Source organism: Delphinus delphis, chromosome 3, assembly GCF_949987515.2.
Source record: "Delphinus delphis chromosome 3, mDelDel1.2, whole genome shotgun sequence".
Lineage (NCBI taxonomy): Eukaryota > Metazoa > Chordata > Mammalia > Artiodactyla > Delphinidae > Delphinus > Delphinus delphis.
The window spans coordinates 121,398,103-121,414,430 of record NC_082685.1 but is presented as its reverse complement, the minus strand read 5'-3'; the positions used below and the strand labels follow the sequence as shown (position 1 = coordinate 121,414,430).

Sequence of the window (16,328 nt, the reverse complement as noted above, 5' to 3'; positions counted from 1 at the left end):
TAACCATCCTAACAGGTGTAAGGTGATATCTCATTGCAGTTTTGATTTGTATTTTCCTGATGATTAGTGATGTTTAGCAACTTTTCATATACCTGTTCGTCATTTGTACATCTTTTTTTGAGAAATGTCTATTCAGTTCCTTTGCCCATTTTTAAATTGGATTACTTGCTTTTTTGCTAAAACTGTAGGAGTTCCTTATACATTTTGGACATTAACCTGTTAGCAGGTATATGGTTCGCAAATAATTTCTCCAAATTCCATAAACTGCTTCTTCGTTTTGTTGACTGCCTTTGCTGTGCAGAGCGTTTTATTTTGATGTAGTACCACTTGTCTATATCTACTTTTGTTGTCTGTGCTTTTCATATCAAGAAATCACTGCCAAGACCAAAATCAAGAAGATTTTCCCCTATATTTTCTTCTAGTAGTTTTATAGTTTCGGGTCTTACATTTGTCTTTAATCCACTTTGAGTTAATTTTTGCATCTGTTGTAAGATAAGAGTCCAGTTTTATTCTTCTGAATGTGGCTGTCCAGTTTTTCCAAAGCCATTTATTGAAGTGACTATCCTTTTTCCATTGTGTATTCTTGGCACCCTGATTGAAAATCAGTTGATCGTATATGCATAGGTTCATTTTTGGGTCTCTCTGTTCCACTGGTAAATTGCCAAATGTATATTAATGAACCTACTCACAAAGAATTCAGGCAAGATTTTTCATAACTACAGATGTAGTCATTGATAGTCCCCACAATGACCACATGACGGAGATGGAAAGCTGACCACTGCTGCAGTTCTGGGTCGTTCTGCAGATCATTGTTTAAAATCTTCCCTGACATCATCATTAGAGACCTGCTAGTTGAAAGAGGGATCATTTCATGATGCTTCAACACCAAATGTATCTCCTCACTAAAAGGCTACAGTGCGTTTCTAAACCTCCAGTGCTTGTGTTCAGCATTCATCTCAGGATACTACACTCAGATAGACATCTAAATCAGGGCTGGTTTGTTTTTCCCTCCAGCTTCCATCAGAAGTATGACTTGTTTACCTGTCTGGATTCTCACCTTCCAAGCCACTATTATTTTCTAAAGTAGCATTTAGAATCATTTAAAATCTTAGGGATAATCCAGATAAAACACGTGTGTTTTGGGGGTGTGTGTGTGTGTGTGCTGTCAATTGTGTAAACCCAATTTTTCAGGCACAAGCTTAAGAGGTGTAAGTGGTTGTAAAGAATCTGTTACAACCCAAGAAACTTTGTTAGTAATATATAGCACTAAACGTAGATTAACATTTTCACTTGCTAACAAAGAAATGAGAGACCATAGATGAGAATAATCTAACAGAAAATCTGTAATCACATTTGATCATGAATTTCAACCTACTAAGCTACAAGTATATACAAAGACTGTGATTAAAGTTTGACTGACTTTTTCTGAGGGAAAAAGCAAGCCAAGGGAAAAAAGAAACTAAAACCATACAGAAACAAGAAACAAGTACAGACTCTTCACAGAGAGACAAGAAATGCCAAAGTTTTACTCAAGGCTCTAGATCTTTAGATAGTTGCACACAATCTTTGAATCTAGTGCACAAAATGTGCTGCCAAAGCCTACTAGGAATAATAATATACTTGTCATTCAAGGGATATTTTAAAGAATCACTTTCTTTTGTACTGTACCCAAGAAGAATAATTGGTACAGTACAACGCATATATTGTTTAGTCTTAACTACCTTAAAACTTAATTCTTTTTATTGTTATGATTTTTAAAAAGGGATTTTAAATACACTATTTGCGTAAAAGTTGGAACTAAGCCTTAAACTTGCTTTTTAAATATATTTTCAATTTTTTTGACAAACCCTTCATTTAAAAATCCTATTCTTTCACTCAACATGCTTTTATTGTGTATCTACTATGAACATCTTCCTATATTAGACACTGAAATATTTCTCTATGAAACTTAAAAAAGAATTTTTTTTTTTACACTTTTTGAGATAGACACTGAGACTTTTTTAGGCAGACAAGAAGAGTCAATCATTATACCTCCATTTTTTTCCATAGCAATTTTCCTTGTTTCTCTATTTGGGTTAATGTCATCTTGTCCGCACTCAGTTATCGTGTTAGAATGTGGGCAGTGGATAAAGCAACTTGAAATGACTCAGTACTAAAAGTATAAGTTAAAATAAAGGCTCCTAGCCAAAGTAAAAATGCCCTTAACCCAATTATTAGAGTACCAGAAAAGGTGGGGAGTCAGGGAGGTTTCAAAATCGTAATATTTCAAAGACAAACATAAGTTGGTATTGTAAACTCAGAACTTAAAAAAGGAATACGTTAGAAAATTTTAAAATTCTGCCCAGAACCCTCACAAGACATTTGAAACTTGTCTAATTAAGGATTACTCAAACATTTAGAAATAGATATTGTACAAATTATATCAGAAAAAGAGCAGTGTTAAAGGCCATATTTGTGTTAATACTGTTACCAGAAGTAAACTACATTCATTAAAATTCCATCTTAACAATTGTGTCGTGAAAAACACATATAAATGACTAAACATAAGGATTAAGACTTCTTACCCCATATTTACATTGGCGGGATGTTGCTCCATACTGGAAACGGCATTGTTCATCAGCATCATACACCTGACCTGGGGCCACAGCTGGATAAAGAAAGTCACGCTTGGGAGGCTCATTATCAAGGCAAGTACCACGGCCTGAACTGTTCAACATAAAGGATCAAAGGAAATTAGGTACACTGTGGACTATTTCAATCACAGTTATGAAACCATGTGTTGAGCTCTTTGTTTTAATAATTGATGCATGAAAAACAATATATTCTACAAATAAATAATCATATGGCAAAATAGAATATCTTTACTAAAACTTGAATAAGAGCTCCAATAGTTCTTTTCCAGCACCAAGACACAATATAAGCATCTCACAAAACAATCTAAAGATGTCATGTTGGCCCTTAAACACTGATTTAAACTAATTTCTGAAGGAATCAAAACAATTTCATACTGCTCTAAGCTTCTTGTTTGTTTTCAGTGGAAATATAACCACATCTGGTAGTAGAATCAAAAACATAAAATGTGGAAAAAAAATTGTGGTTGTGATCCTTAAAGACCTAATCTATATACTTCCACCTTGGGCAGAACAAGAGATGCTGTGGTAAGACATGTCCAAAGCTTCTTGAAATATTTCAATAACAAATGGGCTGAATGACAGATGAGGCCAAGATCCAAAGTTGTCCTCTCAAGTATATTAGAAGTGTTTAGTCTCTCAAAAATTTCATATTTCATCTAGGATCATCAGAGTTGGAAAAGAGAATGTTCTCCTCTCTCTATAATTTCTGCTTTTCAAAGTACGCTTGCACTCAAACATAATATTTTAATTCAGTGGAACAAATAACATAAAGATCGCCAAAAGCCAGAGAGAATATCTTAGTTTAAACAGCTTTATACTTTGCTAAATATAATTGTTCATTTTTATTTAGTCAGTGTGCATAAAATAGGACAGATGCTTTTTTACTTTCATTTCACATGTGAGTAAGTTAGAATTTTTAAAGAATTCCTATGCCAACATTTAAAAATTTTTTCCAACATTCCTGTCAATTGTGCCAGCACTTGTGTTTTTTTTTCCAAATCTTTTCCATCCACTTTGCCAAAGGAAAATAATTTCACAAGTAGAAGTTCCTCAACTATTATTTAGGACAGTACAAATTTTCATTTATAGGTAAGTAAGAAAGAACCATGCATAATAGTGTTTCATATTCACTTAAAATTTTATCATATTCTTAAAATGCAAAAGCAAATTTGTTAAATAAAAATGTATATTTGCACAGTAGCAAATAAATACCTTTAAAAAACTGAACCATACTATGCATAAGGTGATAGATTCAAAGACCCAAAGGATAGAAAATTATCTTCTTTATGCCCTTTTTCTTTCATTTATGTCCCTCTTGATTAATTTTTTAAACAATAAAAATATTTAAATGGAATATTAAATGTGGTACTGAATACATGGATGTTATTATTGGCTATTATAATCATTTCATTTGTCACTGCTCTAGGTGTCTAACTAATAGAGAACAACTTTTTTTTTTTTTTGAGAACAATTTTTTTTCACCCAACTATCCAGATTTCATGACAGACTGCTTTTTATTTTCTGTTTTTTGTACTTTTAGAAATTGTCGTGTACCTCACCTCAGCAAGAAAAACTATTTCTAAGTGAATTTTAAAAATAGTAAGTTCTGGGCTTCCCTGGTGGCACAGTGGTTGAGAGTCCGCCTGCCGATGCAGGGGACATGGGTTCATGCCCCGGTCCGGGAGGATCCCACATGCCCGGAGCGGCTGGGCCCGTGAGCCATGGCCTCTGAGCCTACGCGTCCGGAGACTGTGCTCCGCAACGGGAGAGGCCACAACAGTGAGAGGCCCATGTACCGCAATAAATAAATAAATAAATAAAAAATAGTAAGTCCTTTTTATTTCATTATGTAAAATATATGGGTATGCAAATTTTAGACAAATGTAATTCTACTAGTAAACTCAAAATTTTTATTAAGGTTAGTGATAAAGTGGTCAATGTGAAAAAGTATAATGGAAGAAGAATTTATGAGATAATTGTATTAGTAGTTTAATTTCCTAATTTTCCTCCTAAAATATTAGTTTCATCTCTATCTACAACAAAACTATAAAAGTCTATCTGAAAGGAGCTAAATATATAATAAAAATAAAATATCAAGCTAAGTTCTATATAAATTATTGGGAAAATTTTAAGCACTGAAGTACTTAAGTACAGGATCCTACAGATAAAAATATTTGCCAATAGCATAACAAAGAAAGTATAAGATATATTCACCTAAGTGGCACCAACTCAAAATCCATTAAAAATTATTGTACATTATTACTTTTATTACTACAGAAAATTAACCTAAAAACTTAGAGGAAGAAGTATGTGGACCCCCAAAAAGAGTTTAAGATTGGGATAACCTGAGGATCCTGAGGAAAAAATAACCTGAGGAAAAAATTATTTCCTGATAGCAAACTGAGAATTGGCTTAACCCAGGAGGAAGCAAGAATAATTGCTTCATTTAAAGTTCTTGTTCCCAGGTATTAATGGTCTTCAAATCACGGTTCACGTTCTGTAAAAAATACCAAATCAGATGACCATTGCAGAAGCCTCCAGACGACGAAGTAATGGCATGCACTGTGGTCACCTGTGAGAAAATTCTTCTGAGAAAGTCTATCCCAAAAGTGATTTGTGTTTCAATTCTTTGGAAATAACTATTGCTTTGTATTAATGTGGTCTAGTTAAATATCTAGACGTCTCGTTCTCTCTTCCAGTGTATTTTTGCAGAAGAACAAAACACCGTATGAAATACAATAAGTGAAAAATTATATAGATCTTTAAATAATGAACATGTATTTAGGAATATGGCATCAACAAAGACCTTTTAAAATGGGTTTGGCTATATTTGTACAAAATATCAATGCTTGCAAGTCAAGGGTCTTACCTACTAGTATTGGCTCCAGGATACCAAGTGTGGGATACGTGCAAGGTTGATTTAAACTGTTTGTACATTTTGGGTAGAAAATGTACTACATATTTTCCTTCTGGTAACCATAAACATTACATACAGTAAAACCTTGATTAAAGTATTTGGGGGGTGAGATAGTTTTTATACTTTAATTCTTAACTGAGGGTTAAGCTACGAAAATATTTTTTTTTTGCACAATGTTACTAAAACTTGTCTGCCACTTTCCTGCTACTTTTAAGTAAGTTAAATCTATAGACCACAATTATTAATTAACTCTTAGAAGATAATAATTCTGGATATGTTCATGCCTCTGTACCATCAATTACCATTATGAAATATCACAGATATAGGTATGGAAGGTAGAGGACATGAATCTGAGAGATGTATATATAACCCTAGGAGTGCTTTTCTTTGTTTTTTTTCCTTAGAAAACTTCCCAGTTTCAACCTCAATCATACTCCTCTTTGTTTCCCCAAGAATTAACAAATATTCTGATTTTTAAAATAATAATTTCTTTGGTTTTCTCAGTAATTATTTATCTCCCAATTATTCATCTGCCTGCTCTTGGATTCTATATAAAAGGAGTCATACTGTAGGTTTTCTTTTGTGACTTTATTCTTTTGCTCAATATTATGAATGTGAGACACATCCATGTTGATGTGTTTAACTGTAAGCTGCTCATTTATATTGTTCTTTGATATTCCATTTAAGACTATGCTACAGTTATTTATCCATTCTTCTATTAATAAACATTTAAGTTATTTCTAGTTTCTGGAAATTGCAGATTATGCTGATATAAACATTTTCGTATAGTCTTCTGGTACCAATGCTTTTCTTAAAAATATTAGATATGAGTTATTTTCTTATATTTTGTAATTGTCTCCTTTTAACAAAAAGAAGTTCTGAGTAATTTTTATTTAATCTAGGGTTCTAGTTAATCAATATACAATTCTTATGATACTGAGCCTAGGGTTATTTATGCTACTATTTTCAAATTAATAGTGGTAATATTATATATAAATCATCTTGAATTTTCTCATAAAATGCCACTTTTAAGTATAGCTGGTTTGTGCCCTGGTGTCATATGTGAATTTTTTCACTTAGAAAACATAAACCTCACTCATTAATAAATGAAATGAAGAACACTGTAGTTTCCATATATGAGATATTATTACAACTTACTGTTGTTAAGCATAGATATACTTGTCCTGAACAAAACTGTGTACACAAAAAGTGGAACTATGATTAATTCCCTAGCAGCATATATTTCACAACTAAAAGCCCAATCCTGATTAATATCTACAGCATTATAGGTAATTATTGAATTAATACACTCTACTTTTGTTTATGCTTCTAAAACAAGGCAAAAAAATGTCTATTAGTTTGAGAACATGCTTTTCCCTTGATTATGAAATTAGTAAATCAAAGTATGTTTACATTTCCAGAATCCTTGCAATATGATAGCAAAGTCATGTTTTATGTATTCTACTTCTAATTAGAGAAGTCTTATTTACATAGTTCAAAAATTAGCCTTAAAAATAGGTACATGAGCCAGAGTTGAGTCTTCAATGAAAATTTACAGATCCTTATGTAAAATACGGTCTGTTGGCTTTGTTTCCAGAACACATGAAGACATACTCCTAATTGAAATTTTAGATTTATTTTTCACTTAAACAATTATACTATAAAGGACAGACCTTCAGTCTACAACACAGTGGGTCAATTTAAGAAATAAATCTTTCTATATAACCCTGTACATATCTTAACAGTTTCTTAACAACAACAACAAAAAGTTAACAGATAATACCATCTCCTACTTTTTCCCACAAAATTGTGCTAATATACCTAAATTAAGCAAAAATGAATTAGGTTAACTCATCTATGGCAAGTCAAGTGTCTTACCTACTACATTCTCATAAACTGCTCTATCAATCTTCATAAAACTAACAATATTATTACCTTCTAAAATGAGTTACTCTAAGTCAGACCTTTCTTTCTTGCCCTCTATATGACTAGGATGCTTGAATACAACTGAACTTGAGGCTTCCAATATACAAACACTATTCTAGTAACATTTACTAAGTTATGCTCTTTTTCTCCATATGTAGTTATGACTTATCAAAGATATTTATGGGTTAGAGTGAAGTCCCAAAATGTGTCAGATAAATGGAAGGAGAAATCTGTTTTGCTAAGCAGTTTTGGGGTTCCACATAAAAAAGAGGTCCCAACTATAAAATTTGTTTTCTCTCTAATAAATTATTGATAGCGACTTTCAAAGGTAATTGGTATAGAGGAATTGTAAGCACCTTGCTTGTCCTGTTCATCTTATATCACTTCTCTTGCAGCTCTACTTTTCTACCTAGTTCATCTTCAACCATAATGTTGCTTCTCTTTTTTTTCAGCTTCCATCCTTTCTGTGAAAATGGCTAGTCTGTATTTAATTTGGAACTGTAGGAAATTTTGCTATGGATCTCTGACAGTTCAAACAATATAACAGACTTTAATTTAAATAGAGCAAGAGTTGATTCACAGAGGCCCCAGGATTTTTGAAGACTATATGAAATTACTCTGTACTACCACTGAGTGGTGGAAAATGTATGAAAAACTGGCCTAAATTACTTCTGGCTGCCTTCCACTGCCTGGTAAATTAGCCCACAGACATCAATGAGTGTGAGCCATAACACCAGGTTCATCTTCTCTAGTTTCTAAATAAATAAGTAAATAAATAAATAAATAAGTCCCGCAGGCAGATAGGAAGGACACTACCTGCAAAGCCGTCGTCGAAAACATCAGAAGCTGGCATAACACGTCCATTTTAACGGTAATGGGTTCTTTATTATTTAATCAGGACGGCTTCTGGGCGATTCATGAACCACTTATTGAATCACCGAGTTTAAGAAATCTGAAAAAAAATATTGGGAGTTGGTAAACACCATCTCCTGATTGATCAATAGCACCTAGTGTTTCAGAATGACACGAGAGACTTTTTACTCTATTGGCATTTAAAGGCCATGAAACTGTTTTCAGTTGAACATAGTGAATAGTGAATCTCTATAAATCATAGAAAGCTCATTGTTAAAATCCACCATCATCTTTGGCCTATACAGTCACTAAGTAGAGAAAAGTATGCATTCTGTTGGCTGGGCTGCAGTTCCTAAACAATTCATCTTTCAAGATTTCTTTTTCTTGAGAAGAGAAACGAAAATAAAATATTATGACTCTTTTTGAGCCAACTATAAAACATAAATGTAATCTCAATCCCTGATCAAAATATCACTGTATTTTTTAAAATATCACACATAGCTGTTAAAGCAATTAAGTCCACTGCATTAATAAAGAGGAAAAAAGAAATTCAAGAAAGTTACTATTATGTCTTTGTGCTCCAGTGAACTGACCTTTTTAAAGGGCCTTGTGTTTAAAAAAACTTTATTGCTTGGTCAGATTACAGAGTTGTTCAGTTTACTATTAAAGAGGGAAAAAAAAGCACCAACTTTCCCCAAAATCTCTACCCATTGTCTTTCACATCTATCTTTTACTAATGGCTTTAACTTTGTGAGCATTCCCATGAGGATGCACAACAGAAATATTTTTATAAAATACAGGATAATTAAACCCATGACAACCCTGTCAACACTAATCATGCTTACACATAGAAAATGCAAAGAGGCAATAAGGCTTACATAATGCTTTTTGGATTAATTCTTTCAATTAATTCAATTGAACACTTTATTGCAACTAGTAATAATTTTACATCTCTGACAAAACCAGTGGTGATTTCTTGACTGTATTTTATCAGCAATTTAGGGATTCCCTTTTGGAGTTTAATGGCCTTCATAGAGCTTTAACTAGGCAGGGTCTGGCAAGAAATCAAAACCGGTCCTTGTATTTAGTATACAGAGATTGTCCTAGCAAATGCGCTGTGCAATAGAAACAGGATAGAGGAGAGAGAAATGGTACTTGGGAAAAAAAAAAAAAAAGGAAGTGGAGGAAAGCCTTCAAAAATCCCCAGGAATACTGAGCATGCATACAGTTTGTCTTTCTGGTGGTAGACACTAAGATTCCATTATAAAAACATGTGCCAAGTCAAGGGAGAAATTCCAGACTGGCTTGACTTCTGGGGAGAGTAGATCTTCAACAATGTTTAATATTTAGGTTATATGATCTCGTTAAAAACATCTCAGAAAATGATATTGCTAGTACTTTCTGTTAATTACTACCAAAAGATGTCAAACAAGTTCTCTGTGGTCTATCTTTATAGTCCTTTACCCAGTTTTGGCACAAGGCAAGTACAGTGTTATAATTAATCTATTACTAACATTAAAAATTGTTAGGTTATAGTATGGTTATTCAGAAGAGCTACCTTCTAAAATAAATTTCTAATTCCTTCAATTTCATCATCACATTAATTAATTCAAAAGAGTCCATTTTAAACATTTATCTTTTGATCTTTGATTGAGTAAAGCATTGTGCTAGGTAATTGAAAATCTCGTTTGTGGCTTTTAAAAATATGTAACTATAAGTTTTAAGAATATAATCTGGCTATTAGCAGATATGAACCAAAATTTTAATGAATAGTGTTGCCCTATATAACCTATCTGAATTCTAAAATTTTACACTATAATCATGTTAAGGTGAACTTTGAACAAAGACAATTTTTAAAAAGAATTTTTGTTGCTTGCCTGTACTTTATGTATGACTCACTTTTTCACAAAGTATTTAATCTCTCCTCCTCAGAAAAAAATGGCACAAAATAGTTGAAGGTAATGATTGAGCAATAGTGCTTAAAACCTCGATATTATTTAAAATAATACTATACCACTTAATGAATGTCTATTAAGTGTTTTATATACATTACAGTGTTATACATAATTATTTACATGACAACCTGATGATGTGTGTATTACTACCTAAATTCACTCAACAAATGAGGTCACTGAATATTAGGAAGGTTAAGTAATAATGTACAAGGTCACACTGTTAGGAAGTGAGACCTAAGTCTATCAGTTTCCAAAGTCTAATCCTGGAGCCCGATGCAGATGACATGTGGAAAAACATCTGCTTTCCTAAACATAGTTATACCTGAGCTAATTTATATTCTTCATACTTAAATAACCAGACTCTTGGAATATATGTTAAAGGACCAGCAAAGAAGTTCTCAAACTGTAGAAAAGATGAGTCACTATAATAAATTTTCAAAGACAAATTTTCATTTTCTCATTTTCATTTCCTGGGCGTTGGTTTTTTGTTGTTGTTGTTTGTTACTATTAGATACTTTGGCATTCCTATAGAACTTAGTTTTTTTACCAACAAAGTGAAATATGTAATCACTGAATTAAAGCTTGGCTTATGCGCTATTAAATTATATAAATCTAAATTCTTTCTGATATTGCTTCCCATTTATTTAACATTTCTAACACTCACATCATCAACCCCTTTTACAGCCTCGCTTCAGTTCCCCTAATCTGTTCAGTTTGTGTTCTGTTTGAGTATGCAGGAGAAAATTTGCCACAATGATATAGTAAAGTATTTTGGGAACAGCCTGAAATATGGGAACACTGGGCCCTATAAAAGTTACTCATTATGCAAAGTTTGAAGCACTACATATTAGGCTTCTATCAATGGCTTACTTCTGGAGCAATTCATCATCACTCTCCAGAGATTACTTACTCTAGAAAGCTGGTGATATAGTCTCGACTGCAGGCAGACCAGGAAAAGGGATTGGTATTTGCAGTAATGTGAGCTGCCATAAGTTTTGCTGCTTCATGACCTTTCGTCCCACAAGAATTTCCAATTCCATCATGGTTCATACCAAAACTGTTTTAACAAGGAAGAAACATAAGAAACATAAAAGAAACAAAATAAGAAAAAATAAAACAAACAAACCCTCAATACATCCTTTATTTCCTTATTTGATCATTTATTAGCCTTATCAACATACGGCTTCCATCAAGATAGACCAGGTCCTCTAAGGAAATATAGAATTAATGTTAAAGAGATTAAGGAATAATTCAATGATACAATATATTTCTAAATCTCTCTAAATTTATCATATACTCTCAAATGTTATCTCATATGATACAGTCTCTCCTTGAACAGAGAGGGGATATATATTAATTCTAACTTTATAGACGAGAAAAACTGAGATTTACTAAAGATAATTAACCTGTTAAAGATCACACAGTTAATAAGTGTTGAAATTGTTAGTAGAACCTACCTCTAACATGCTAGAGTTCAAGCTACCTCACTTGCTGAATCCAAAAGGGAATTATGAAAAGATAGTTACGACCCATAGAGTTCTAGGTTATAGGCCAAACATAAAAGTTCTTTTTCTTATTAATATGGATAAAGGAGAATTAAATACATTATGTAATTTATGTTTGTGTGTGTATGTGTCTTCAAAACACCTTTTGAAAAATCCTGATACATTTAAGGATTATGAATATAGCCTTTTCTTTACCATGGCCTCCCTGATTTTTTAAAGCTTTTCTTTGTCATTTTTTCCTGCGTCCTGTAGCCATGCTTAGTGTTATCAATGTGATTTAAAAACACATCTCAATGATAAATCATAAAATTTTTCTGTGGATAAATGGATAAATAAAAAAGGATCTACCTACTGCATATGAATAAATTTAAGCCTTTCATCACAAATAGCCAGAAGTTTAGGTGAAAATCACTAAAAAAATCCTTATTGTGTCCACTGTGACATTCTAATAAATGCACCATGATATGCGTTCAAGGGAATAAGTAATTTGTGTGACATGAGTATACAGATATGAGTATACAGATAAGAATAGTTGCTAGAGAAAAATTTGGAGAGATAGTTGAGAACAGATAATCACAAGATAATAAATGAAAGTAAATACTGATACTTTTGGCAGTGTACAGACTTTGAACATATGTCAGAAAGAGCAACTGAGGATTTCTGAGTAGGAAAATATGGAATTGACCTGTATTTTAGACAGATCATTATAGTAATTCTGTGGTGGAAACAATAGAGTGGAAAGAGAATTGAGCCAGGGAGCACAGAGAGAAGATGATACCCAATTAAGAAATGATGTAGGTCTGAACTAGGGCACGGGATAGAGAAGTGGGATTAGATTTGAGACATGTTCAGGAAAGTGAATGAACTGGCCTTCATAAATACAATATAAAAGAGCTATAATAAAGACATATAATATGTCCCTGTATGGCGGGAGGAGGGAGGAGGAACTAATAATTCAGGTATAGGGACTAACATAAGCAAAGGAAGAGAATCATATGAGAGCCCTTCCACATAACCAAATAACCTTCCAAGAACATCAATACTTAGCCTTCTTGTGTTTGACATCAACACACTCAAGTCAACCTCTTCTAGGAACATAATGGTGGAATTTACTGTTTGTTGAATTAGACATATATTCTGTGAAAACAATCAGCTATAGATTTACATTAAAAATTCCTCACTATAAATTTATAATTCAATAAGCTTAATATTCTACACTTCTCTCAAAGGTTGATGCTATGATGTGATTACTACTATGATTCTTTTCAAATGATGATACTGATAGCTTAAAAAATATTATTTCCTTTCAGCAGTAGTCTCATACAAATCTCTGAGTAATATTAAGATAGCTGTAGGCAGGCACAGATAGCTTTCAGAAAATCACTTTTGAGATTCCCAACTTCCCTACTTACTCTTTTCTAAAAAAAAGTAAAGCTTCTTTTGAAATCATATTTCTCCCACGTTATAAAAGAACGACTTATCTTTCAGTCATACATAATTTTACAATAGTTCATTGCCTTTGGCTATAAAAAATGGGTGTCAAGGAAAGAGACAACTGGAAACATTTAGGGTCAGCACTGAGAAAAAGAATGACTTTATTGATTAAATAACATGTAGTTTCTTGTTTTCATCAAGTTTATAGGAAGATATAATCAAATTAACAGCTGATGGGTTGTTAAAAAATTTGATGATAGATCACCATGGTTACGCTTTGACAAAGAATTCAAAAGGAGCTCAAAGAACTGAGTGATATTTCTATAATAAATTCCTTTCATCTTATCTATTTACATATGTGATCCAATTTTCTCAACATTCACATCTATAGAAACAAAATAAAGAAACTGAATTGGTGCTAAAATCCTGCCTCATTCTAGCAGTAATGAAGTAACGGCAGTAATTGAAAATATACATTTAAAGATACATCTTCTAACAAAAACTTTATTTTTACATTTAATTATTAAAATTCATAATATGTATATATTCTTCTAATCAATTATTAACTAATAATTGTAATGTAATGAACATATAATTCAGAAAAATATTTTTTATGATCACAGGAAATTTTAAAAATGTAATTGCAACTTAAATTTTTTTGTTACAGAGATATTTGATATAATTAAAAATACTTTTAAGCATAAAAACATATTTTAAAAGTATATTAAGAAATATTAAAATATACATTAGGATTGATATTCTGGGAGGGAAAGGAAGAGCAGACATATTGAGTTAAAGGAGGGAAAAATATGCAAATTTTGGCTATAAAAGAAGAAGCTGTTAGTGTATTTTTTAAATAATCTTTTAAAAAAATATTTATTTATTTATTAATTTGGCTGCACAGGGTCTTAGTTGCAGCATGCGAGATCCTCACTGCTGCATGTGGAATCTAGTTCCATGACCAGGAATCGAACCTGGGTCCCCTGTATTGGGAGCACAGAGTCTTACCCACTGGACCACCAAGGAAGTCCCCTGTTAGTGTATTTTTAAAATGCATAATGATGGTTACCAAATTGCTATGGCATTTAGATTCAATCAGGTATATTTAAAGGAGGTTTTTATTTTTTACATACTAATTTTTGCAGTAGTCTAGAAATTCTATCCTTTGCAATTAGTTAGACATAAAAAATGTTGGACATCAACTGAAAAATAAACAATAGGGTACATAGTTTTTAAAACTTCAGAAGTATAGGGAGGAGATATGGGGATATATGTATATGTATAGTTGATTCACTTTGTTATACAGCAGAAAGTAACACACCATTGTAAAGCACTTATACTCCAATAAAGATGCTAAAAAAAATTCAGAAGTATATATGGGAAAAGATTTAAAAACTAATGAACTCAAGTATCTGAAGAAGTAAACCTTAAATTCTATTTCTACTTACAATCCTTATAGTTTAAGTGTCAGATGCAGAAAGCTGTCTTAAGGATTTCCGTTTCAGGTGTCTAAGAGAATGTATACTTTTGCAGCTTATATTTAAAACATAAGAAATCCCAGAAATGACCTGACCAATGTCAACTAGTTCACTAACAGTGACACAAAGTGAAATGGGAGTTTACAATTGCCGTTTATGACATCAGCTTCAAAAGATCCCTCTAGGGCATTGCTGGTGGCGCAGTGGTTGAGAGTCCGCCTGCCGATGCAGGGGACACAGGTTCGTGCCCCAGTTCGGGAAGATCCTACATGCCGCGGAGTGGCTGGGCCCGTGAGCCATGGCCGCTGAGCCTGCGCGTCCGGAGTCTGTGCTCCGCAACGGGAGAGGCCACAACAGTGAGAGGCCCGCGTATCGCAAAAAAAAAAAAAAAGATCCCTCTAATGCACTGACCAGGCCGGAGAAAGACAGTGTGTGTGTGTGTGTGTGTGTGTGTGTGTGTGTGTGTGCGTGTGCGCGCGCGCACGCGCACGCGTGCACGCGTGTGTGTGTATGTATATATATCTATATCTATATCTATATATACACATATATATTACAGATAAGCTCCTTCCTGAGGAAACTCTATCAGTGAGGAGTTTGTCAAAAGAAATGAAACTTACTAATGATTAGAGAAAATAAACGAGTCTACTTTAAACCATCATACTGGCAAAAATTAGAATGTTACCTAGGACTAAGTTGACAGTTGACAGTGGTGTAGAGAAACTGGGATCTTAGCACGCAACAGTTATAGTGTGGTCAGGCAACAGTTCCAGAGAGCAATTCAGCAGTATTTGGTCATATTAAATAGAGGAAACATTATGACCCAGCAATCCTGTTTTTGGAGAGATATCCCAGAAATATTCCCAAAGGGAACATGTATGAGGATGTTCATGACAGAATTATTTATGATAGCAAGGAGTTGAAGACAATCTAGGTGTTCGTCACTGGGGAATGGATAAATAAACTTTGGCAGATGTATATTATGGAATACTAAGCAGAAGTTGGAAGCAACAAACAAGATAGATGTCTACACATAAATATAGGTAGATCTTAAAAACACTGAAAAAATTGAGAAAAGGAACAAGGTCTATAGCACTATATCATACATGCAAACAAAAATTACATATATCTTATCAAATAACAAAGAAAGGCCAAGGAATTGTTCCAGATTAAAGACTTTAGAGACATTACCAAATGCAACAGAAACTGGATTGGAGGGGGAGAAGGTTATAAAAATATTGCTGGGACGATTGAGGAAATTTGAATAGGACTATATATCAGATAATAGTAGTGCATCAATGTTAAACTTTCTAATGTGATAATTATACTCTTACGTAAGAGATTATCTTTTCTTCTCAGGAAACAGATGCTGAAATAGTTAGGGATAGGGGACATGTCTACAACTTATTCTCAAATAGTACAGAAAAAAATACATGTACATATACAAAAAGAGAGAGAAAGAAATGTTGCAAAATATTAACAATTTTTAAATCTGACTCAGGGACACAGAGGAAATCTTTCTACCGTACCAATTTTTCCATAAGTCTGAAAACATTTCAAACTTAAAAAGTTAAAAAATAGGGCTTCCCTGGTGGCGCAGTGGTTAAGAGTCTGCCTGCCAATGCAGG

The 16,328-nt window shown here is 33.0% G+C and overlaps 1 protein-coding gene across 1 annotated transcript in view; it reads right to left on the bottom strand.

The window, feature by feature from the left end:
• The window catches only part of ADAMTS6 (ADAM metallopeptidase with thrombospondin type 1 motif 6), a 270,671-nt gene that overhangs the window by 108,170 nt on the left and 146,173 nt on the right, over positions 1 to 16,328 (bottom strand). The window contains exons 10-11 of the mRNA XM_060007024.1: positions 11,194 to 11,340; positions 2,565 to 2,706 (exon numbers count right to left, since the gene is read on the bottom strand). Of these exons, the coding sequence (XP_059863007.1) occupies positions 2,565 to 2,706; positions 11,194 to 11,340 (289 nt within the window). The remainder of the gene's footprint in view (positions 1 to 2,564; positions 2,707 to 11,193; positions 11,341 to 16,328) is intronic.